This window comes from Geospiza fortis, unplaced genomic scaffold (assembly GCF_000277835.1).
Source record: "Geospiza fortis unplaced genomic scaffold, GeoFor_1.0 scaffold346, whole genome shotgun sequence".
NCBI classification, from domain to species: Eukaryota; Metazoa; Chordata; class Aves; order Passeriformes; family Thraupidae; genus Geospiza; species Geospiza fortis.
This window is the reverse complement of record NW_005054361.1, coordinates 3,024,436-3,050,352: the sequence shown is the minus strand read 5'-3', so window position 1 is coordinate 3,050,352 and position 25,917 is coordinate 3,024,436. Positions and strand designations below refer to the sequence as shown.

Below are 25,917 nucleotides of genomic sequence, written 5' to 3'. Positions count from 1 at the left end.
CAAAGTCTCTTCAAGCTTGGAAGTAGTAGATGAAGATAGGTCTTGAACTTTTGTTAGTAACTTAGGTCTAAAAGTGAGAAATGGAATTCCCTTCTGAAGAGGACTGTAAGACTCTGTAGATGATGGTTTTCAGTAGTATGAGGCTGCCACCAGACTTTTGTGCAAATTGAGAATCCCAGGTAATCATTTGCAAGGAAAGCTGATCCTTCCTGTGCTAAATACTCTGTCTTGAGGCAAATACGGTTTAATAATTTTCCTAGTGGAAAAGTTTTTAACGTGTACCTTCATCTGTCCTTGAAGTAGGCAGTTCTTCAGTCTCAAAGTATGCTGATGTCATTGCTATCGTCAGTTCAACACAAGATAAAATGGTGTTAGGAGGTTGTACTTCTGTAGTATGTACAGAGTGCTTGGAGTTTGTCTTAAGTAACTTAAGGAAGCAGAGAAATTGTCTATTTTCTGAAAATGAAAGATTCTTTGAAATATTTCTGACTAGGAAATATAGAGGAGCTATTATATAGAGAATGACAGGAAGAGTAACAAAAGGAGTTCGTCTGAGACTTACAAATTACAGTTTCACTATAAATAGTATCCTGTAACTACACAGATACATCTTTATTTTGATGAATAGGCTTGGCACGTTAACAGTGAAGTCAATATTTTCCTACCAGGAGTCTCAAATTTATGAAAATATCAAAGTACTGGCTTGCTAAATGCAATGGGAGCAGACCCCTCTTGGCCACTGATTAGATTTAATCTTAATTTTAAGATTTTAGTTTCTTTTCTGATCTTAGTGGTTTTGCTTCCCTTTCAAAAGATTTCGAGAACGATTAGGAGTGAAGGTTGTGAAAGCTCTCAAAAGGAACAATGATGGAGTAACCCATGCCTCTATTGACATGCTGTGTGCTCTTATGTGTGTAAGTATTAAATTTCAGTTTCTTTCACTTTGGAATATGTGAACTTCAGGCTACTGAAAGATGTTGAAATCGGGACTGCCATTCAACTTGCAGTGTGTTCAGACATGGAATGACTTGTTTTACAGTGATTTCTTGCTGAACTTGAACTGAACTGAACTTTTTGTGTGTAGAGAGAGTGGCTTTTGGATTACAGCTGTTAAGAACTGAGGGTTGAAATGTTCCTGTGTAGTGAATACTTCTTTTTTTTATAGCCCATGCATGATGACTATGACTTGAGGCAGGAGCAGTTGAACAAAGCTTCCCTTCTTTCTTCAAAGAAGTTTCTAGAAAATCTACTAGAGAAATTCAATTCCCATGTGGTAAGTCAAATTTTGGAAACAGATTTAAACTTCTTTAAGTGCCTTTCCTAATTTCAATGAAAATGCTTTTATCATGGTGAGATTTATCTTTGAATGTATTTGCACCTACAATTGAAAATACAGCTTTTTCTGGCACTGAAGTTTGTTCTAATTAAGATTGGATCTTGACAGGTTAGGACATAGCTGTCAATACCACAGATTTTGAATGTCCTGCAACAAATGTTTGCATGTTTAATGTGAAAACTGGATGTTTCTTTTAAGTAAAAGAATAGTGTAAACTCGAATTTGTGGGATTAAACTAGATAAAAGTATTTTGAGTCTCTAATATGCTTTAAAAACCAATTATTTACCAGGGTAGTGCCATACTCAGAGTAATGGAATATTTTAAACCCATAGGTTTCTTTACAGACTGTTTTAATGCTATGACAGGCAAGAGCACCTTCAGCATCATGAATACTCTCGGACCACTATATCTGAGTTACATACCTGTCTTCCTAATTTCAGGATCATGGGACAGGTGCCCTAGTAATTAGTTCACTTCTGGACTTCCTGACATTTGCCCTATGTGCTCCATATAGTGAGACTACTGAGGGGCAGCAGTTTGACATGTTGTTGGAAATGGTGGCATCTAATGGAAGAACACTATTTAAGCTCTTTCAGGTAAGATTTACTTTTCACTATTATTAGAGGCTTCAGGTAATCAGTGAACATGAAATTTGTCTTGTTTTACTGAAAGATGGATTTGGCTTCAGCTGATTAATGTGCCTAAATCTTTTCTATCTTGGTGAATGTTTTAGTAGCTTATTATTTTGCCTTCAGATATCAGATTGAGGTGATTATTCTATAGTGAATGATATGCCAAATCATTGTAGAATAGACTGCCTAGGACCTGTTTCCAGAAATACAGTAAAATACCACTTGGACTTTAGGATAGATTTAATAGATACACAGATCTTCCCCTGATTGGCAACTTTTCTGCCTTTTTGTTTTTTTCTCAGTAAATGAGAGTTAAGAGTCGGAAAACAAGAGTAACATCCTCTTCAGTAGTAAACTTGTAAGGATTGTAGCATTTTTAGCTAAAATGTTAATGCCTTCTTATTGTAAAAATAGTATTTTCTTCTGCTTTTGATTAGTGTCAGCTTCTCTGGTATATACTGCTGCTCAGTGCCAGGAATTCTGTCTGGGTATTGCATGAGAGATGCTTGTTCAAAGATATAGGGTAGGAACTCTTCTTAAGGGTAGCTTTCACCTAAGTGAATTGGAGGTAGAACAGCTGTGTACATTAGTTAAGGAAACTGAATCACAGATGACCTAATCTTCAGTTTTTGCACTTAGATAATTTTTTTGTAAACATTCTGTTCTAGCACCCTTCCATGGCAATTGTGAAAGGAGCAGGTTTGGTGATGAAGGCAATAATAGAGGTGAGATTTTATCAATGCTAGCTGGGATAGCATGCAAAATATGTATTGTCTATTTTGGAAGTGCAATTGCTTACCAAGAGAAGTTTGTTATATTAGCTTCTCAAAGTGGGGAGCGGGGAGGGGGAAGCTGGAAGTGAGGAACAGAGCACCTGCTTAATTGTGAGTGGTTTAATATAGCAACTTGCTTTGTCTTACACTTGGGGGTTTGGAAAGCATGTGAGTTGGGACATTAGGTAGTGCCTTGCATGTCTTCATACTGCAGTCAAAATTTGGCTGTAAATGTTGTACGTAGCTCAGCCACATACCTCAGAGCCGCCAGACTTCTGCATGTTGGAGGGTACTTCAAGGAGGAAAGGTCCTATTTCCTGGGATGCATTGCTAGATGGAATGCGACTGGGATTAGTAAGCAGTAGTGTCCCAGAGCAGGCTAGTGATGTCAGCCTCCCTTCTTGCTTTGGCTTTGAGTTTCCATACCACATAATGTATGGGCCAAGTCCATACTTTTCAAGGGTTGCTCATGATTGTTGCAGGGTGACCTTGCTAACTGACTCTTGACATTTCCTGGGTTGAAATTCAGGGCTTAAGTTAGTGCCTCATTGTATCACAATGGCTTATGCATCTGAAATCCATCTAGTACTTTCTTGGAATGGAAGTGAATGAACACTTGAAATAGAGGTATTCCAAATCTTCACGTTTCCATCAATGCACCTGATAATGTTAGTTGAAAGTTACTATGTTGTTTAATAAAAGTCCTGTAATTTAGATGAGTAAAAGTGCTGCAAAAGCTTTTTCTTATTCATTGCAACTAATGTGTCTTGATTGAGTGGCAGTCTTACCCATGTAGCTGTCTAAACTGAACAGCAGCCGTTAATCTTAAGTGGTTACTGTCGGCAAAAGTCAAGCAACAAGCAATTATGTGTGGCTGCCATTCTCTGTTTAATCCTAATTTATAATTGCAGTGTGAAATTGTTTCTGCTACTACAACCTCCTGATGTATGATGGGAGACAGGCATCCTGCCCTCTTCAGTTACTGTCCTCATAGATGTAACTACCAGTTATCTGGTCCATAGCTTTACTACAGCATTGAACAGTTGCTGTTGAGAACTTTCACTTAAAACCTATCATACTCTAGCTTCTGGTTTTTGAATATTAGTTGGTATAATTGATGGTCAAGAAGGCCTTGGAAATTTAGACTGAGATAAAAGCAGCTTAACTAAGATTCTTTCCTTAGTAATCATCTTGCCCTATTTCCAAAGGAAGGAGACAAAGAGATTGCTACCAAAATGCAAGATCTTGCCCTCAGTGAAGGTGCCTTACCTCGTCACTTGCACACTGCTATGTTTACAATAAGCACAGATCAGAGGATGCTTACAAATAGGTATGTCCATCTCACTTGATATATCATGTTTAAAAAAAAATCTAAGTAATGGCCTAGCAAACATTGGGAGGTCAAGGAAGAAAAGCTGCAGTTCTTCAGGAGAATATTTTCTTTAGCAGCTGGTATGTTTTAGTAGGACAAGCTTCAGCTGAGATTGCAGCAACTTAATAAACCCTTGATTATTTTTTTGTTAAAGTGGGTTTGGGTTGGTTACTTTTTAATGGCTGAAGTTTTGATTTTTATTTCTTTTAATTCATGGAAAGAAAAGGCGAGTAGAATGTTTGGAACTTGTAAAAAGTTTCAACTTATACTGTACAACTGTATAAAAATGGATGTGCACATCTCAGACATCTTGCATGCAGTTAGGATCACCCACCCTATCTGAGAGAGAAGTTTCCTCACAGAAGTTATTCCCTGAAACAACAGTTAGTAGAACTTGTGATCTCTGAGAGTATGCTGTGGAGGATGAGTGATGATTCAGTTAATTCCACCCAAATACAAGATTATAGAAGCTTTAGCTGTGAATTGCTTAAGTGGTTAGAGTTGCTAAGGAATGTAGGGACAAGTGGAGCTTGTTGCCGCTGTGTGTCATCCAGGAGACAGCGGGTATGAAACCATCTGTCATGCTAGTTCTGTTTGGTGCTACTACTTACAATGTGCTTGTAGCAATGCTTCAGTTCAGTGCAGTAGAATCCTAGTGACAAATGTTGGCAGAAAGCATCAGTTGGCATAGAAGGCAGGCTCCCAGAAAGGATTTTCTAGTCAATAACTGGTATTAAGAATTTCAAGTAGACCATGTTCTTGATGGCTTCTAGCCTCTTAAGTTTAGCTGTAAGTTAAGGTTGGCTGGATAAACTTACACTTGGTTATTAGATGTTTCTGCTCTATTGCTCAAGTGTTCTTTGAGGTCTAGATCAAAAAGCATGTGCTGCTGCTGTTCCACTAACTTCACTGGAACTTCTTAGAGGCAACACTTTAAAGCATGCTAAGCATATCCTTGAACAATGTAATGCTTTGTGCTCGTACTCACTCAAGAGCACGAAGCTCTTGCTCATCTTCATTTCATCAGCATGGTAAGAGTGACAGTTTAGTGGTTTAAAAGTCTGTTTAAAGTACTAACTTGCAGTTTGTTAATTTCAATGGCTTTTTCAGGCAGTTAAGTAGACATTTGGTTGGCCTCTGGACAGCTGAGAACAAAACTGCTATGAATTTGTTGAAACGTATTTTGGTAAGTAAAAACAAAATATGGAGTAGCAAAAAAATAAAATATGAAAGCTTGCAGTATCAAAGTTGGGACAGTCTATGTAGTAAACATATTCCCTTTTCCCTTCAAGGGGAAGGTCTTGCCTGGGAGATCAGCAGTCTGGCATCTGCTAATTAAAGGATATTGATGAGGTTCAAAGTGTCTCATACTCTAAAAATTTTGTTACTTTCTTGACACTTTTTAAGATACTTTGACAAAAAACTTTAAAATAAGGTGTCTTCTTTTACTTGATTTAAGGGGGGGACATGCTGTAAGCGTGTCTCTAATGCTTTCTTCTGCCAATAAGAAGCTAAGGTATCAGGAGTTCTGTCCATGCTTTCATGCCTTGCCTGTCCAACTTTGTTTACTTGTAACTTGGTTAAATCTATATGTTGTTAGTTCATATGCTGATCGTTCATATGTTTTCACCCTTACAGCCTCCTGAATGCTTCTTGCTTAAGTTACTTCAGTGAAGTTAGTTCAATAAATAGTGTTGTAAGAAATTATCCTATCTGTTAAATTACTAGCTTTTACTTTCAAAATAGCAGTTCCTTCATTTTTGGCAGAGCAAGCTGTCCTCATCTTGAACACTATCTTATGGAAAGCTTAGTCAAAAAAGACTGTCTCATCTCTAATGTCACATGTAACATTTAGTCCATATCAGAGGATATGGATGGATTCTAGTATTACTCATCTCTCTCAGTATTGCCCTGGGATCAACTCTTTTCTTCCTGCATTCTTTAGGTGCATTAAGTGCTGCTTTAAGAAATGGGATATAGCCAAGAGTTCTGCTGCACTGAAGCCAATAATAAGTCTCTGTTAAGCAATTCTGCTGAGATGGTGGCATTTTACTACTCACAGCAAAAAAAAAAAGCTGGAACTTTACATACCTACTTTAGAATAGAATATAAATTGAAATCCCTGATTTAAAGAAATTGTGTTATTACCTGAAGTGTTGGTTTCTGTTAATTAGCCACGTGTGTGTTTATACTGGTTTTAAATGTTTTTAGCCACCAGGTTTGCTGGCATACCTTGACAGTGCTGATCCCGTTCCTGAAAAAGATGCTGATAGAATGCATGTTAGAGATAACTTAAAAATCGCAACTGTAAGTAATTGTAGTTGTCTTTCCTATTCCATTATATAGATATATTGTCTTATTGACTTTTGTAATACAGACACTTGACTGCTGCATTGACCTGCAGCAAAGATAACCCACAACTAAGTAATTGGTTTTATTCTGCAGGATCAGTATGGCAAGTTCAATAAAGTACCAGAGTGGCAGAGACTGGCTGGAAAAGCTGCAAAAGAAGTTGAAAAATTTGCCAAAGAGAAGGTGGATCTAGTCTTGATGCACTGGAGAGATCGAATGGGCATAGCTCAAAAAGAGGTAAAAGTATTTAAAAGTCTTTGTTAGAGTAACTTGACTAAGTCACAATTGAGTGTCAGAACACACACTGAAATAGTAGAGAAGTGTTGTGATTTGAGAGTTCTCCTTCCTTTTAGCAAACTCTTTAGCGCTTACTATTCTTGGGTTAGAAACAGGATCCAGGGAGAATGTAAATCAGGCAAATTAATTCCTTCAGCATATGTATTAGGCTTTAGCCAACTGTATCAAACTGCAGTGCAGCTTGTATGCATTTCTTGTAAGATGATTATATGGGAGAAAATTCCTTGAAATGTGGCAAAACCAGTTTTTGAGGTATATTTAAAAGAAATGGAATATGCTTTGCATTCAAAATTATGTACTTCACACCAGTGATATTTTAGCTATGGAACCTTCTTGAAGAATCATAGAATAACCTGGGTTGGAAGGGACCTTAGGCATCATCTAGTCCTATTTCCCCTGCCATGGACATCACCTTAGGATTCACTTGAATATAGGTATCTCAGTGCTTAAAGGGCAACACAAGACTGTACCTAAGGTCAGTGATTAAGACTGAAGTCATAAATATCTGTTTTGGTCTGATATTGTAAGAGGAGAGCTTAAGTGTTGCTTGAGTGTGTTGGTCTCCTTTTTCTTTTAGTTTAATTGCCATGTTCGAAATGACAAACTCTTTTGATTACAAGGTGTTTCCCTTAACTTTCTTTACTATATTGACTAAGCTTGTTTTTATGCATTCTGGAAGTGAAACAGTCTGTTGTGCATGCAAAGAAGGATGAAAAGCACAATGCAGAGTATTGAAAATGCCTGTCTTTGTACTTGTTGTGATATAGCAATAATTTTTCATTTACGAAAATCTAACTCAGGTTTGATGTAGAATGTGGTGCAGAAGTTTGACAGTAATATTTGTGAAATAATGGTGAATTAGGTTCAAAACAGGAGAAATGAAAAAATGTGAAAAACAGTGGAAGGTCAAATTGCATTTTAAACAACTTGTCTAGATACTGAGTTTAAAGAGTCATTTTTCTGTGTGGAGTTCTGAGCTGTATCATTTCACAGCAAATGTGTGCAAGTGTAACTTGGAAGATGTAGTAGCAAGTTTGGGGTTACCGCTTTAAATTACTTCAGTGACTCTGGGGTGTTAAATGTATTTTTCTTTTTCTTCCAATTTTTCTTCATAATCAGGACAGAAACAATATGGTGAGTCTGTATATCTCTTGTCACTTGTGTGGACTCTGTTGCTCAGACTTCTGCTTGCATGTGATACCTCATGTAGATGATAACAGTGATTTCATGCTTCATCAAAATAGGGAATCTTTCAGTGACCAAGTCAGGCTTGGTTTTATTTTTGTGACTTCCTCTAGTTCTTTCCTTTGAAGGGCAAAACATTTTTCATGTGAGTTTTCACATCCATCAGCTTTGGAGTTGATGAATACCTATGGTGGTGGGAATTAAGCTTTTCTCAGGAATAACTTGCTTCTAAACAAATGATGTGTCAAACAGCTGAAAGTTTCTCTGGCATGATTTAACTTGGTGCAAATAACACTTGTGAAAGTCTGTGGCTACTACTCACTAGAAAAGGAGACATTAATAATGAGGCTTAACTTAGTATGGTTTTTGAAGGAGTGTAAAAAATATAGCATTTTATTTTAAAAGGGGAAAAATGGGAGACATCTGCCTCTACTGACTCATGAAATTTGGTTATTTTGCAGAACATGATTCAAAAACCAGTGATATTAAGGAAACGGCGCCAAAGGATAAAAATAGAAGCAAACTGGGATCTCTTTTATTACAGGTGAAAATACTAAAGTTAATACAGGTTTTTATCTGGCTGGATATTTTTGTTAATATCTTCTGAGTTTCTGTGACTTGGAATTTCTGCCTGCCTTGAAACAGTGCAAGTGTTTTGTAACAGCTACTTACTGAAAACCCCCTAAGCTATACTTAAGGATTTTGCTTGTGTTTAGGCAAAGGAGGAATTTAGAAAGATTCTGAAATATCAAACTACATAATTTTTTCCCTTTAACCAAAAGGAAGAGTAAATAACAAACTGCAGGTGCAAATCTGCATGGTACTGAAGGCCAAGTGAAGTAGCACTGGAAAGTATTGTAGTTTGATGGTACCTGTAAGCTACTCAAGATGTTGCAACTTGAACTGGAACAAACATGAGCTTAAAGCAGGGCAAGAGAAAACACATGCATACTGGATTTCAAATAGTGCCACAGGTCCTAAATGCAGCTTGCTTACCTGTGAGTTCTTACAGCTGTCAAAATTTACAAGGGAGGGGCTTCCATCTGAAAAAAATACATGACTTTGGCTAGAGCCATTGTGTTAGACTAATAAAGCTTGGCTTGGCTATCAAACGATGTAAGCAAGCTTGGGGAAATTCCATAAACCTAACTGCTTGTTTCTAAATGTCAAATACAGTTTCATGAAAGGAAGACCTGTGTGCTCCTAAACCTTTGGTATTAAAGTCCATTCTCAGTCTTTGTATCCAAAGGCTGTGTTGGTAACTGCTACTAAAGAATTTCCACTGACTGTTTTGTGACATTTAAGACATCAACTTCTATTTTACTGCATAAGCTACTTTTTTATGTTGTTATTGGTTTAAAACACAGCTGGTATGTGCATGTCTGCTGCTCTGGATTGTTTACCTGTAGCCCTTACTAGCTTAGAGTGAATTGCTTGCATGTCTCCTGGTCATCAGCTACATGCAGATGGCAAACTGAGCCCTAAGGGATGACGCAGGCATGCTTTAGCCTAGGCTAGCCTCCACGGCTATCAAAACAGGATACAAGTGAGCAACTGTAATTGCTGTACCAACTGGATACCACTGCTCTCTGCCTTCTAATTAAGGTGTGTTAATGCTAACAGTCTCTCCTAGTTTGCCAGCTGAATCTTGTCTGTTTTTCAGATAATATTTTGAGGGGTTTAAACTATGTAACTTCTTTCTTAGATTTGTTCAGGATCATGCTAGATCAAATTTGATTTGGAACTTCAAAACACGGGAAGAACTGAGAGATACTCTTGAGTCTGAGATGAGAGCATTTAATATTGACAGAGAACTTGGTAGTGCTAATGTTATCTCATGGAACCACCAGGAGTTTGAGGTAAATGACCTGCCATAGGACAAACTGCATCTGTAAAGTATCACTTGAAATGTCACTTCTGTCTCTTATTCTACAAGTGAATCTTGTGTTGATGATCTTGACTGCAAGCTAGATTTTTTGGGGGGTTATGGAATCGGCTCCTAAGTCTTGAATCAGTGAACAGGTACTGGGCAGTGTCACTATCCAGTGTCACTGGGCAAAACAGAAGCTTCTTTAATCTAACAAATGATGCTGTAGAGATTAAACATTTATCAGAATCCGTGGTGTATTCTTGCATTAATAGATAGTCCTTGCACTGTTGTCGAGATAAGTCAAACTTGTTTTTGAGTGTGTTCTATCAGAATTGTTTTGGGTAGTTTCAGAAGTCACTTCTTCCTGATAACAAGTTTGTCTTTATTTCCTTCATATTTCAGTAATCCTGTGTCTGTTAAATACTGGCTTGCCAAATCATGAATAGGTTATAGGGCTAAAACACACTGCATTGTAAATTATAGCAGTATGGTCCTGATTGGCTTTCTCAAAACATCTTGCAAGATGTTTTTAAGTAATGTGCTAATAAACACTTCCTGTACTATGCTCTTATCTCTGGTAGTGTTGTGGTTCCACACAACAATGTGGTTCTAATTAATGTGTAACGCTTAAGCAAAGCAAGGCCACCCTTAAATTCAGCTACAAGATATTCCTTAGATATTCCCATTGCCCTCCTTGTTAGAGTATGGCTTTCTAGTGAAATTTGAGCTGAGAACTGTTAGTGAAATGAGAACAAACTTGGTTTGGCGAATTTCTCAGCTGGCTGCTCTGCAAATTAGGAAGAACTGCAAGACACCAGGCTAATCTTTTATGAGAGAGCAGTTTTATGTATGCAGTTTATCCCTGTCACACAACTACAGGTTGCTTCTTACATTGATACAGGAAATAGCTAAGACTGGGTTTAGATTCATATTTCTTGCACTGTCATTTGTGTTTCAAAGCTTCCTTCAGGTATAGATCAGGACTTCTGGGTGTCAGTGTCTGCTATCCTAACTTTTTAGCACTGCAAACTGGGACAGAACCAGAAGTAAAGATTTGAAATTTAGTAATACAGACTTCCCCCATGTACCCTATGCTCCTATGTGGCTTTATGCTGCTGGAATGTAGCAGTAGCATTCTTGCAGCTACAAGCCAGGATACTTTGGGACTGGATTAAACAGCTGCTGTCTCACAGATTTGCTTTTAAATAGTAGTGAAGATGTTATTGGACTATGCTGTGAGTATTTGAACTAGATAGTGGTGACAGAGGCTTTTCTATCAACTGTAAAACCTGTCACTTTGCCAAGGAGGATGGTGGCTTGATACTCCTCTGAAAGCATACCAGTTGGTGGGATATCATTATATGTAATGCTGTGATCAAATCTGTAGATAACGTTGTGCCTCATGACACTAATCTGCAAACTATAGATAAGAAAAACCACTGTAGAGTGGCTTTTGTTGTATGTTAGAAGTACCTCTAACTGAAGTGCTTCCAAATTCTTGTTACCACTGAACATTGAGGCATTTGTTAAATTTAATGTAGTTGCTCTGAAGTTAATGATGGCTTTTATTGTGCAATTTTACTTCAGCTTCTTGTTTTGTGAACTGATACCTCTAGGCTTTTATTATCCAGCACAATAGCAAGTATAACTAGTAATTAGGTCATGCTTGTATTTCATACTTGCAGTAACATTAAGTGAAATACCTTGCAGTGGAATAAGTACTTACCAAACTTGAGTCACTGAATGCATCATGTGTTATCCAAGTTTAGTTAATAAAACCAGCTGGTATTAAAAACAAGTTAGTTAAAGCTGGAAATGGAGATTTCAGTATGATGAGAAGCTTCATTTATTCAGGGGGGCAGCAATAGCCAGTGACTTTTATTCTGTGGATGTGTGTTTCTTTAACAGAAAACCTACAGATTTCAGTTTTCCTACAGCTTAGGAGAGGTTGCTAACCTTGTTGAGTTTTTAGATGCAGTCGAGCTCAGTATGGTTATGCGAGCAAAAACTTAGAGAAGGAGAAACAATATATGCTGTTAAGTAAGGTCTTCTGTGTTACAGGTAAAATATGAGTGCCTTTCTGAGGAAATAAAAATAGGGGATTATTATCTAAGATTGCTGCTGGAAGAAGATGAAACTGAAGAGAGTGGAGCAATCAAAAGATCGTGAGACATTATTAAAACCTTATCTCATTCCTAAGGTCTGTGTTTGTTTTCTTTTCTAAAATCTCTTTTCTTTTTTAGATATGAATTCTTTAATGAACTCTACCATCGCTTCTTGCTTACCCCAAAAGTGAATATGAAATGCTTATGTCTGCAAGCATTGGCCATTGTTTATGGAAGGTGTCATGAAGAAATAGGACCATTTTCTGATACTAAGTACATTGTTGGAATGTTGGAAAGGGTAAGAATTATGTTAAATTACTGGATATATTAGTTAACATACTGCTAGTCCAACATATGTTCAGATCCTTCAAGTTACTGTGAAACCCAGGTTTTGGGTTTGCAGCTTGTGAATACTTTTTTCCATGCTGTCAACAGCTGTTCTTAGAATCTCCCTTTGTTTCAGTTTCATTAAAGTTTAACTAAAAAACCTGCTGATCCTAGAGATATTTCAAACTAGTCTCTTTAAGGCCAACAAAATGCAGATGTAACTTCAGCTTGCTTTTGAAAAATGCAGAAGCTTTATGAGAGGAGAATCTTATTCTATATCGCATTATTTCAGAGTAGTGACTTTGAGTCATAGCCCCAGACCTAATGAAATAATAGCTTTAGATGAGCGCATGTGGTGGATTAGATTTGTAGTAGTAGCTGCTTTGCCTATTAAGTGTCTGTTAAGTTATGTCTGACAACTGATTCAGCTTGCAAAAATAAATTTCCATGCAGTCTGAAGGAGTTCTTTCCTTGCATCAGCATGAGTTTTGGCTGTTGAAAGTGAAACTGAACCAGGGTGGTCCCTTGTTATTTTGCCTTAAGCCTTGATAATCTCACCAGGGATGAAATATCAAAGACCCTCTCTGTCTGCTGGCTAAAAGCATTCTCTTTTTCTCTTGTGCTTGTTTCATGTGGTTCACTGGGAATCCAAACATAGTCCTGATAGAACAGTGGACTTGGCAGAATAGTGGATTTGATCCAGGGCAACATCAGTGTTGGAGGGCAACAAGGCCTTTGCTCTTAGTGGCAGAAAACTACCTTTATTAGCTGTGCATGAAACTTAACATTTAATAGTCATCAGTTTTTCTGGGCATGAAAAAAAAATACGGGGCTTTGCAGCTGCAACTATGCTGGCTTTTGAAAAGAACTTCCAGTATGTACTATGAAATACTAAGTTGTTCTTTTCTGCTAAAACAGTGCACTGACAGGCTTGAGCGGGACAGATTGATCCTGTTCCTCAACAAGCTGATCCTCAATAAGGTAAGGTGGCCGTGTACATTTAACAACAGTTTATCAGCCTTTTGACTGTATAAAATAGTCTGAAGTAGTCTTTCAGGGTTAAGTTGAACCAAAATTCAAGTACTGAGGAAGTTTTAGAACAATGTTTGATACAGCTTTCTGGAATCTGATAGCTGTTATTTACTAGTGAGAAGGCTGAAGGAAACGTGTAGATATTGTGGTGATTGCACCAAATCCAGTCACTTTAGAGAATGATTTGACTTTTTTTGTGGTCACTTCTTACTTGAATAAAACTCTGCAATGCTTAATTGCAGCAATGCTTATCTAGAAAATGCTTTTGGTAACTCATTTCATTTGTTTACAGAGAAATGTGAAGGACCTTATGGATTCAAATGGTATCAGAATCCTTGTAGATCTTCTTACTCTGGCACATCTTCACACGAGCAGAGCTACAGTCCCTTTACAGGTACGGGGCCTTTGTTTCTTACTACTCATATGTTGCTCTGTGAAAGGGACAATTCTTAAAGAAATCAATGTACTTTTCACATTTCCTGTAGAAATGTGATATTTGCACTGTGAAGCTAAAGCTGTTCTTGTAAATATCCACTTCCAGAGCAACGTGATTGAGGCAGCACCTGATGCGAAGAGGGAGAGTGAGAAAGAATGGTACTTTGGCAATGCTGACAAAGAAAGGAGTGGTCCTTACAGCTTTCAAGAGGTACCTGTCAGCTTCGGACTCACAACTTGACAAATTATTTTTGTTCGGTGACTGGGTGTGTGTCAAACAGTGAGAGGGACCATAAACAATGCTAAAGAATGTTCTCCAAGTAACTCTTTAAATAAGGATTAAAGCTAGATAAGAGACTTGATGTAATGCCAAGAACTGCAGCCTTTTTGGTAAGACTGCCTACCCCTCCATGCCTCAGTTAGTTTCAACATAATCAACACTTTCTTCTTCGTGATTCCATGACAGAGTTGTGAACACATTGAAATTTCATGTAACTATAGTAGTGTACCATATAGCAGTTAAAAGCTTGTCATGAATGTGAGTGTTCAGGAGCAAAGGTGGCTCTGAATGCTGAATAAACTAAATTCATCTCTAACCTTGCAATAGATGCAGGAACTATGGAACAATGGGAAGGTGACTTCAAAAACTCGTTGCTGGGCTCAGGGTATGGATGGCTGGCGACCCTTACAGGTCATCCCTCAGCTGAAGTGGTGCTTGCTTGCCAGTGGGCAGCCTGTGTTGAATGAGACTGACCTTGCCACACTTGTCCTCAACATGCTCATCACCATGTGTGGATATTTTCCCAGCAGGTAAGCAGTGATTTTCAGCAGAAGGGGTTAACTTTATCTGGCAGATGTATGAATTAATAAATCCTGTCTTAAAGCTTTTCTTAGGAAGTAGTTCATTAAGGAACTCTATTAAAGAGCCTTTTACATGGTAGTAATTAATTCTGTGGGCAAATAGAGAGTTTGTAAATGAGACAATACTAATATTGTGAAAGGAACTGCAAGAATGAATGCACAAGCTATGTGCATTTCTAATGCTATAGGCAGGCTCTTGTTTAACTTAAACAAAACTGCTTTAATGCAGGACACTAAACCACACAAGTCTAATAACAAACTTTGAAGTCAACAAAAAAAAAGACAAAGAATATGGCTTCAATAGTCTAATACTTATGCTTAATAAAATTGTTCATTCTTGAAAGAGAAAAGGCACAAGTGTGCTTACTGCTGACTACTTGATTTTTTTAGGGATCAAGATAATGCTATTATAAGACCTCTGCCTAGAGTGAAAAGGCTGTTGTCAGATAGTACTTGCCTTCCTCATATCACTCAGGTAAGTAACTCTTCAAAAATGTACCTGAATGAGTGAAAGTTTCACTTGCTCTGTCTTCCTCATGTGAATACTTCAGATGAGGTAAATGCATCAAAGAACAATTGTAACATTGTGCAGGTTCCTGACTAAGCAGTTGTTCGTTTCATAGGGTGTTGTCGCAAATTTTGTGCTTTTCAGCCATGGAGAAACTGAAAAGCCAGCTGGACATGGTCTTTATCAACCAGGTCTAGAAGATCACACTTCTAGCAGAGGGGTTTAACGAGATGATCCCCGGAGGTCCCTTTCAACTTTGAATGTTTTTTGATTGACACTTGTTTTTAAGCTGAAGTATTCTTTAACTGTAATACCTATAAATTTCTGGGTTGCCCCAATAATTAGTTAAAACTTCAATTTTGGTTAGATTACTTGCAGCTGATATAAATGCTTGTGTTTGGTTTCAGCTATTACTGACTTTTGATCCTATCCTGGTGGAAAAAGTTGCTGTATTGCTCTCTCATGTCATGCAAGACAACCCTCAGTTACCTCGTTTTTATCTGAGTGGAGTATTCTTCTTCATCATGATGTACACAGGTTCCAATGTACTTCCTATTGCAAGGTGAGGAAAAAGAGTAGCCAAAAGCGCCTCTTGACTACTCATGCTCAGGACTGCTGTCCTACATCTCTGCATGCTCTGGAGAGTGTGGCTTGCTGTAACGAGCATGAAATTCTTCTTCTAGAAGAATTGCCTCCACATGATCTAAATTTAGAAATTCACTAAAAAGTTAATTTCTTATCCTTCCAGAGAGGGAATGAGAATGTGTCTGAAGATACAGTTCTAACAGTACAACTAGGCATGCCTTACTGTAGAATAAGCGATTTACAAGCACTAAAAAGTAGTAAGACAGGCTACACATATATGCTGATGTTGTTTTTGATACTAGACAGTTATTGAAAGAGTTTAAAAAATATAATAGCCTCTTTCAATATTGAAGCCTAAAACAGTTAAAACAGTCTGTACTGCTGGATAATGCACTGCATATTTAGGTAGCTACTGCCATTCTTGTCAGTACTTTCCTTCTAAATGCAGTAGTTCATAACTGGAGTTGTAGGACAGCTTTTTAAGTCTCTTGGACAGTGAAATGCATTGGGCAATGATTGCATGCTTCCATGATGACTCTGGTGTAATAGAACTGTCAGCACTTAGTCTAAAATAATCCTGTGTCATCCCTGCAGTGACGATCTAACAGGGCAGAGGTTGTCTGCGTCTCTATCAGCATCTTTTTTTGTGTGTATAAAAAACCAGCTTTCAGGAGTAAGAGTTTCAAACGGAAATTATGAACATGAGGCAAGATTTATAACACAGGAGTGCGTAGCTTGGTGGAGTTCCCAAGGTTTTAATGAACTTAGTACATAAATTCATACAACTGTTGCAGTTACTCTTTTATCTCAAAGTAAATGTGTAATACCTGCCAGCTGGACTGTGTTGGTCTGCTACTATTCAAGAGTACCTACGTATCAAACAAAAAGAAGATAACTGCTGTTTCTCTTCTAGGTTTTTGAAATACACACATACAAAACAAGCTTTCAAGTCTGAAGAAGTGAGTAAATTGCAACAGTAACTACCTCTGTTTCCAAATGGTTTTGCAGCCTACCTGTAGATGTTTTAACTGGAATTTATCTACTATAAGGGAAAAGGGGGAAAGTTTTTAGGTCTCAAATTATTAAGCAAGACAGAATTCAATTATCTTTGAGATGACCATGTGATCTCTTCTGTAGACAAAAAGTCAAGATATAGTTCAAAGAAGTATACTTGGACATATTCTTCCTGAAGCAATGGTGTGTTATTTAGAAAACTATGAACCAGAAAAATTTTCTGAGATATTCCTTGGAGAATTTGACACTCCGGAAGCAATTTGGAGCAATGAAATGAGGTAACTGTTTTCTGTCAGAGGGACAAATAAATCTGAACTACAGGTTATCTTGAAGAGATATTTGATGTTCTTAAAGAAGGCTGAAAATACCTGGATTCCATGGCTTCCTCTTGTTTGCCTTCTGCAAGGGCAGTGTCCTGCATTGCGCTCTGCTTCAACCAAAAATAACCAGGTCAGGGGAGAGCAGAATTGGCAGTGGGAAGGGGAATATTTCCCTGAATGTCTTAAGTTACTTTTGTGAGTGGAGACTTGGTGAAGTGCTTTATACTTACTCATTTATATGTACTTTTTTATTATCAGCACTTATCTATGTGATATACCTCTAATATTCCAGTACATATTAGGGTCTTCCAGAAAGTAAAGAGGTGTTGAGAAAAGGAAAATATCACTTTTAATTGATTTAATACACTAATTTTCATGGTGTTTAAATAGTGCTCTAAGAGAATAGGACAGACTCCTATTCTAAATCCCTACTGAAATGTGGGAAACTTCTAAGGAAAACCTTTTCAGAGGAAATCATTGAACATGCTTGTGCAGTGAGTGAGGATTGAGGACTGCTGGGCAAGTGTTAAACTAAACTTTGTCACTTTTAGGCGTCTAATGATTGAGAAGATTGCTGCTCATCTTGCTGACTTCACTCCTCGTCTTCAAAGCAATACAAGAGCCCTCTACCAATACTGTCCCATCCCTGTTATCAACTATCCCCAACTGGAAAATGAGCTGTTCTGTAACATTTATTACCTCAAGCACCTTTGTGATACGCTCAGATTTCCAGACTGGCCAATTAAAGATCCAGTAAGTAAGAAGTATTTTAGGGTTCATTTAGTTCTTGATCTTCCAGTCCTGAAAGTTAATGAAAAGCCCTAAAATATTAACAAAATCAAGTGCTAGGTTTGTTGCAAGTAACTCCTTTATTGTGAATTTTGGTCCACAAGTAAATACATTAAACCCTACTTTATCTCAAAACAGCATAGTGTTCTTTCTACATAGCAATCTCATAAGTGTATCCTTCTTGTGGTGACTACTTAAATAGCAAAATCAAGCATCCAAGCAATTTCAGAGAATGTTCCAGTGAATCTTATTTTGGGAGCGGGGAGAGGGAATGGAAATCGTGACTTTGGGGTTCTTATTTGTCCACGCTGCAAAAGAAACCAAGCTAACATGTCAGTACATTAACTGAAGAGATATTTTTGGTACAAGTCTATGGACTAGATCTGTCTAAGCAGCTTTATTTATTCATGCAGCTTTTCAGTTTCTATAGTATCATGATTTGAACTGTGTCTTATTTAAGTGATTCTCCATCTTCAAATTTGACTCTTACATAGTAATTTTAATCTCAAGGTGCTTTTATCTTGAATAAAATACAGGATTCATTAGTAAAGCAGCATTTTATTAAAAATTATGTATACTGGTGTCACCATAAATGAAACACTAATAAATTGTAATTCTTGAGGTTAAACTGTTGAAAGACACCCTGGAAGCTTGGAAGAAGGAAGTGGAGAAGAAGCCACCTACTATGTCAATAGATGATGCCTATGAAGTTCTTAACCTACCCAGAGGACAAGGCCAGTAAGTTGTCTTCAGGATTTCAAGTTGTATAAATACTTTATATAAAACTCCATGCACTGAATAAACTGAAGTTTCTTATCTTGGTACATGGAATGAGTTAGTGGTACCAGCTCAGTCACGTGTAGCACCTGCTTCTTTCACAGTGGAGGACTGCTTTGCTAAAAAGAAAGAAAGCTTGAAAGTACAGTTCCAATGTTTGAGAAAATAATTGTTAAAAAGTGTTTAGGTAAACTGAGAATGGGGAAAAGAATGCTCTGAGCTTTGCTCTTTTAAAGGACGAACTTTAACCACAGTGAGCAAAGAATATAGCAGAACTTGAATATGTTCAAAGGAGCTTTTTTCTGTAATAATCCTTCTCCCTCCCCCATGATGCCTTTTTTTCTTGGTGATTATACCCTTAGAATTTTTTGTGTCCTGTCTTGCCACTGGTTTCTGACTTCAGGTCACTAGAACTGAACCAACAGCAGTTTGTTTATACTTCAAGAACTTACTGCAAATGGTGAAATTCTACCTTTCAACACTTGTAGCTCATTTGGATACTTCATTTAAAATATTGAGGGGCTTTGAGCCCCTTGAAAGTATTGAAATACTTTCAGTCTTTAAGATTTCTTCCTATTGTGACCACACAATTACCCCCCATTCAGTGTAAGATGATGAAGCAGAATTTTAAAAATTAAATAGGGGAGCTTTGTAGTTTTCACTCAATTGCACTTAGTGTTAGTACTGTTTTCAGAACCCCAGACTTGTTTTGCTGTGGTTGTTTTAGTTTTTTTTGTTATTAAGTGTAATTGATGGAACTTGTTTTATTGCAGGAATGATGAAAGTAAGATCAGGAAAGCTTATTTCAGGCTGGCTCAAAAATACCACCCAGACAAGAATCCAGAAGGCAGGGTATGTACAGCACAAATTTATGATGTTAATAAAATGGGAACATATTCAGCTCTTAGGTATATTAAGAATTTTGAAATGCACAGTTAAATTGTCTTTCTTCCTTTTAAAAGCTATACTCTAGGCGAATGATAAAATACAGATTAATGCTACAGATTAATAATTTAACTAATACCATTCAAGGATTTAGGATTTCTACAGTAAACTGGTGTAGTCAGGTCAGACTCATATCTCAGAAATGGCCTTGTTTAGAGAGTTACACAGGACCTAAACAAGCTACTTGCTCCGTTTCAGAGACTGACTACATCCTCTGCCCATTCTCATAATCCAGCTGTACTTACTGCTTTTGTCATAGTATGATTGACTTAAAGTCTCTTACCTAGGACAGAGTTCAGGAGACAAAAGAAAAGTAATCTATCAACCAGTGTTTGCAGTATTTCCTGAAGTGCAGTGAGGCAGCAAAGCTAGTGCTGTTGCTAGTAACCTGAAATGCTTTATTTTACTTGCACTTAAACTATGCTCCAGTAATTTAGAGTGTTCTTAACAACACTTATGGGTATTTCTCCTTATTGGCAGGATATGTTTGAAAAAGTTAATAAAGCATATGAGTTTCTGTGCACAAAGTCTGCCAAGGTGATAGATGGGCCAGATCCAGAAAATATAATTTTGATCTTGAAAACTCAAAGCATCCTCTTCAACAGGCATAAGGAAGGTAAGCATGCTGCCTCAGTGTTTTATGTTCATTTATTTAGAGGTCACTTCAGTCAGCTTTAATCTCCTCTCTTCTTTAGTCTGTGCTCTGTTGATCTGGTTTCTGACTTGCCACAGCACTATGTAGCTATGGTATAGGGCTTCAAATTAGGACTTTTTCTTCTATGAAATAAACTAATCTGCAGTAAAACTTAATTCAAAACAGCATGAATAGCTCTTTGAAGTGCTCTGCTCCAATACTAATTACTTTCAATCCTCCTCTGTACAGAGAATTCTGTCTATGCAGAAAAATCCTCGCTAGTACTCAGTCACCCAGATGCTGGTTATACATGAGATTACATCATCTGGCTGTTGACAATGAGCCATTCTTGCCGGAATCCTGACCAGTGTTAGAGTCCTTGGCTGAGTGTGCTGCAACACAACCTATCTCATTGCTCAGTTGGGAAAGAGGGATAGCTAGACCACCCTTACACTTGGCTCCAGCTACAGTCCCAGGCTGGTAGCTGCTGCCATGTCCAAGTCTTGCAAAGCCAACAGTGTTTTGCTGTTTAAGTGTTACATTATAATGGTGAACTAAGAACCTCAAGTGCAGTCCTGGTCCTGTCAGTTAGGTGGAGCTAGGGATAGCATTGGTATAGACTTAAATGTGTTGGCTTGCAGTTGGCTCCATATGAAAAATGAAATTATGCTTTAGCACTACTGTATTCTAGAGGAATAAAAAATGCAATTTAAAACTTTAAATTGTTATGTCAAACTGGACAAGGTCCTTATAGGCTTGTTGTTAGTCAGTCCTAGCCCAAGACAGAGACCAAGCTATACTTGAGTTTCTCTGGAGAGAGACAAGTATCATTGGGAAGGCTTTGAGCTTGGGGGCTTACTGAGCTGGAGATAAGCCTTTTTGATCTTAAATGAGTTTTTCCTGTGAAGCTCTGTTAGCTTCTAGCATGAGCAGTTCTATGTGATGTGGAGTTAGATTGTGTGGATTGCTCAGTCTTCTTCCAGATTCCCTGGGTGTTTGGCTTCCTTTCCTAGTCCTTGTATGTCTGATATATCTTCCACCAATAATTTTGTGGTGGCTTAAATTGCTTAGACTGTGCATATACATAAGCTTGGACTTTTTTTCCTCTTTCAGATTTGAAACCTTACAAGTATGCAGGCTATCCTATGCTGATAAAGACCATTACCATTGAAACATCAGATGACCTTCTGTTTTCCAAAGAATCTCCACTGTTGCCTGCTGCTACAGAACTTGCTTTTCATACTGTCAGTTGTTCAGCATTAAATGCAGAAGAACTGAGGAGAGAAAGTGGAATTGAGGTAAATGTAAAGAAATTTGTTGAAAGGCATGCTTTTAGTCTTAACTTTTCCATAGCTAGAAATCTTAGATTCTCAATGCCTGGGAAATCAGATGTAATTGAGAATCACTTTTGGTCCTGAGACACCTGTTATTCTTAACATCTCAGATATTCTGGATACAGTAGGAGAAACATCTTGCAGAGTATGCCCTTTTCTGGACCTAGGCTTGCCTATTGAACTGTGGATAAGCAAGCTGCATACAAAGTTTCTCTACTCCTTTACAAAACTGCTACATTTTTTATGGGAAAGAATAGATAAATGTGAACAAGTCACTTGAGCAGAAGGCCTTTTCATTGCACATATTACAGTATTAGAAACATGTGGGTTGGAAAAGATGCTGAAGATCATGGAGTTCAACTGTTAATCCCAACTTTTGCAGGTTCCACTAAATCATATCCTCATGCCTTTTTAATTACCTTCGGGGATGGCAACTCAGCCACTTGCCTTGGCAGCCTGTTCCAGTGCTTGACCACCCTTTCAGTGAAGACATTTCTTCTAATATCCAATCTAAACCTTCTCTGGCACAACATGAGGCCATTTCCCCTTGTCCTGTCTTTTGTTTCTTGGGAAAAGAGACCAATCCCCACCTTACTACAGCCTCTTTTTAGGTGCTTGTAGAGAGTGATAAGGACTCTTCTTAGCCTTATTTTCTCAAGTTTAAACAACCCCTACTGCCTCAGCTCCTCCTTATCAGATTTGTGCTCCAGAAACTTCCCCAGCTCTGTTGCCTTCTCTGGACATGCTCCAGCACCTCAATACCTTTCTTGTAGAGAGGGACTGAAAAATGAGCACAGCATTCAAGGTGTAGCCTCACCAGCGCTGAGTACAGGGGGACAATCACTGTGCTGGTCCTGCTGGCCATGCTGTGGCTGATCCAGGCCAGGATGCCATTGGCCTCCTGGGCACACCCTGGCTCATGTTCAGTGGCTGGTGAGCAGCTCCCCCATGTCCTTTTTTGCCAGGCAGTTTTCCAGCCTCTCTGCCGCCAGCCTGTAGTACTGCATGGGGTTCTTGTGACCCAAGTGCCAGACCCAGCACTTCACCTTGTTGAACCTCACACAGCTGGCCTTGGTCCATTGGTCCAGCCTGTCCAGATCCCTCTGTAGAGCCTTCCTGCCTTCCAGGAGATCCACACTCCCACACAGCTTACTGTCATCTGCCCACTGACTGAGGTGTTAGCTCACATGTGAGAAGACTGTCAGCTCTTAAAGCATCAATGGTTATTACTAGCACTTACAAGGAATTTTGCACTACAAACCACTTATGCAAGCAGCAGATTTTTGTCAAATGTTTCCTTTCAGCCATTAAAAATGACTTTATGAGCTAATGTTTTGTTTTTGCTGGCTTTTACCTCTTTTTGTTGTGACTGAATTTGTGCATCATCCAATCCTCACAGGTATTGCAAGAAGCATTTAATCGTTGTGTAGCAGTCTTGACTCGATCTAGCAAACCAGATGATATGTCTGTACAGGTGAGTTTAAAGCAGCAGCTTTAAATGAGTGTATGGTCTTCTCAGAAGATTGCATTGTGTATGTATATGTATAATACGATAATAAAACCAAGTGTGTGTGTATAGATAATAAAAACATGGATCTAGTGTTGTACATATAAAAATACAATTATAAATATGCATTTTTTTCTCCTCTTGGAACCAATAAAATATTGTGTTTTGTAGGTATGTGGATACATTAGTAAGTGTTATAGTGTTGCAGCTCAGTTTGAGGAATGCAGAGAGAAGATTACAGAAATGCCTAACATAATTAAGGACCTCTGTAGACTACTGTATTATGGCAAGGTGAGTGCTCCTTTCCTTTGTCCAATGGGTGTTTAACTGTTAAATGTTTAGGAGAATATTCTGGGTTTTGGGCAGATAAGGTAGTCACAGAATCATAGAATGGTTTGTGTTGGAAGAGACATTAAATTAATCTAATTCCAATTCCCCTGCCGTGGGCAGGGACACCTTCCACTAGACCAGGTTGCCTGGACCTGCATCCAACCTGGCCTTGAACACTGCCAGGGATGGGGCATCCACAGTTTCTCTGGGCAACCTGTTCCAGTGCCTCACCACCCTCACAGTAAAGAATACTTCCTAATATCTGGTCTAAACCTACTTTCTCTGTTTGAAGCCTTTTCCCCTTATCCTGTCACTCCATACTGTTGTAGGTAGTCCCTCTCCCCCTTTTGTGCAGGCTCCCTTCAGGTACTTGAGGGCCCAATTAGGTCACCTTGAAGCTTCTCTTTTCCAGGGTGAAAAAACTCAGTTCTCTCGGCCTTTCCTCATAGTTGCAGTGCCTGGTCAAACCCTTCTGTAAGATCCCAGCAAATCATGAGATACAGAACTCAACTACCTTGTTTAAAGACTTGTATTTGAATCCATTTAAACTGTAGATTTAAACTGCAGCCACTCTAAAGATTCAGCTACTTTTGCCTTTTAACTGACACATCAGGCAGCTTGGCTTACTGTACTAAATCAGCAGATAAAAGTACTACAACTAGGCCTTGCATAAGCAGATAGACTCTAAAGTCAGCATAAACCCTGGGAACATTATTTAAGAAGTTTGCTTGCCATTTAGCTCTTTTGAACTTGCCTCATGTTATAAAAATGATTAGTTTTGTCTGAATTAAAACAGGAAAGCTTGTCTTTAACTTTTCATGTGGGGTGTGTGAAAACGGAAGACTAAAACCAGATTCTAGTAATTGACTGTATATGCTTGTGTGCTCTTTAGTCCCTGCAGGACAAATGTATTGCTGTAAAAAACTCTCCTGGCAATCTCTGCTGCACTTCTGAGTTGCTTTCCTAGCAGTTCGTCAATGCTTCTTTCTAATCATATGAAATAACTATTCAAGTACTCTTCCTTTTGAAAGATGCTAACTAATTAGCCTTGTTGTTGGTTACCAATACTACAGCTGCAGATATTATGTCTACTTCAGTTTTGTCTCTGGGTTGCTTAGATAGTACTGCAGAATTAGCAAGTTTGGTTTTTTAAATCTTATGTACAGAAACCAGTTGGCATTCTTTGGTTACAGGCTTTAAGGCAAACTTCTTTTTTCTCCCCCCAGACCATACCACGAGTAGCTGCTTTAGGAGTAGAGTGTGTTAGCTCCTTTGCCTTAGATTACTGGCTACAAACACATTTGTTCCAAGCTGGAGTTCTGTGGTACTTACTGGGTTACCTCTTCAACTATGACTATACACTGGAGGAGAGCGGGATTCAGAAAAGTGAAGATTCAAACCACCAGGTAATGTTGCTGAGGTGCTGTCAACAATCAGTGGCTGTTGTTTGCCATCTCGTACTAAGAGACCAAGTGTATTCAAATATTTGTTAGAATCATTGAATAGCATGAAGAGTAACATCAACAGAGTTTTAGAAGGGATTTTTTTGCATGGTGATGAGTATTCTTTGAGTTGTTTCTTCTTGTTGTTGTTGTTTTTGTTTTTTAAAGCATTCAACTGTTAAAGCTGCCAAAGCCCATGATTTCTAATGGACTTCATGCAAGACACTTTTACTCTATATCAAACAGTATAAAAGTAAATTTTTGCTATCAGAAGAAAGCTCTAGGTTTTCTCAAACTGTCTCCATATTTTTCAGGAGGTAGCAAATAGCCTTGCTAAGCTCAGTCTCCTGGCCCTGAGTCGCCTTGGAGGGTATCTTTCTGACGAACAAGCTACTCCTGAAAACCCAGCGATCAGGAAAAGCTTGGCTGGAATGTTGACACCCTACATTGCAAGAAAACTTGCTGTGGTCAGTCCTACTGAGGTAAGCATCTGTTGGCCAAAACTTTCTCTAGTGATTTATAAAGGGAGCAGCTGGTCACTTCTAAAACACTGAACTCTATTAGACCAAATTGATACTGAGAACAGCAGTGTGATTTTTATTTGCAGTTGAGGTAACTGCAGGGAAACAAAACCGGTTCAGCCTCAAACACTATGGACAGGAACAGTGCTTTATAGACTAATATTTGCAAAACAAATCCGGGAACAAAAAAGTAGAGTTAATTGTTCAAGGCTTGAGGGCATAATGATGATGGAGAGCAAGGGTTAAACTTAACTCTTTAAAAGTGGAGCCAAGGAAGTCATCTGTAAAGACATACTGCAGGTAGTTGCTTTTCACTGTCAAAAATGGATGGAAAATCTGAAGTGTGTCTCAGAGCAGAACAAAGAGAAAAAGAAAATTTAGATTGTATATTACTACATAACTTGCACATACTGTTTTTCCTGTATGTTTTTCCAATATGGGAAGTTTCCTACTTTAAACTTGTTTGTGTAGTTAGTCTAGCTGTTCATGGGATTACCATGAAACATGCTGATTACTGTGCATAATGATCCAAAACTGGTGTAAATGTGTTACAATGTGTAAATCCTTTTCTTAGACTCTGAAGATGCTTAACAGTAACACAGAGAACCCCTACTTGATCTGGAACAATGGGAC

General features: G+C 38.2%; 1 protein-coding gene across 1 annotated transcript in view; it reads left to right on the top strand.

Annotated features, from left to right (window-relative positions):
• Nucleotides 1–25,917, top strand: part of DNAJC13 (DnaJ heat shock protein family (Hsp40) member C13) — a 48,397-nt gene that overhangs the window by 9,243 nt on the left and 13,237 nt on the right. The window contains 31 exon segments of the mRNA XM_031059389.1: nt 815–914; nt 1,166–1,273; nt 1,778–1,933; nt 2,638–2,694; nt 3,951–4,072; nt 5,225–5,300; nt 6,326–6,421; nt 6,560–6,703; nt 7,883–7,897; nt 8,410–8,492; nt 9,654–9,807; nt 11,880–11,983; nt 12,062–12,221; nt 13,169–13,231; nt 13,575–13,676; nt 13,824–13,928; nt 14,325–14,527; nt 14,969–15,053; nt 15,494–15,648; nt 16,585–16,630; nt 16,809–16,963; nt 17,557–17,758; nt 18,417–18,532; nt 19,345–19,423; nt 19,997–20,132; nt 21,264–21,448; nt 22,884–22,958; nt 23,163–23,282; nt 24,548–24,727; nt 25,078–25,245; nt 25,859–25,916. Coding sequence (XP_030915249.1) covers nt 815–914; nt 1,166–1,273; nt 1,778–1,933; nt 2,638–2,694; nt 3,951–4,072; nt 5,225–5,300; nt 6,326–6,421; nt 6,560–6,703; nt 7,883–7,897; nt 8,410–8,492; nt 9,654–9,807; nt 11,880–11,983; nt 12,062–12,221; nt 13,169–13,231; nt 13,575–13,676; nt 13,824–13,928; nt 14,325–14,527; nt 14,969–15,053; nt 15,494–15,648; nt 16,585–16,630; nt 16,809–16,963; nt 17,557–17,758; nt 18,417–18,532; nt 19,345–19,423; nt 19,997–20,132; nt 21,264–21,448; nt 22,884–22,958; nt 23,163–23,282; nt 24,548–24,727; nt 25,078–25,245; nt 25,859–25,916 — 3,608 coding nt within the window.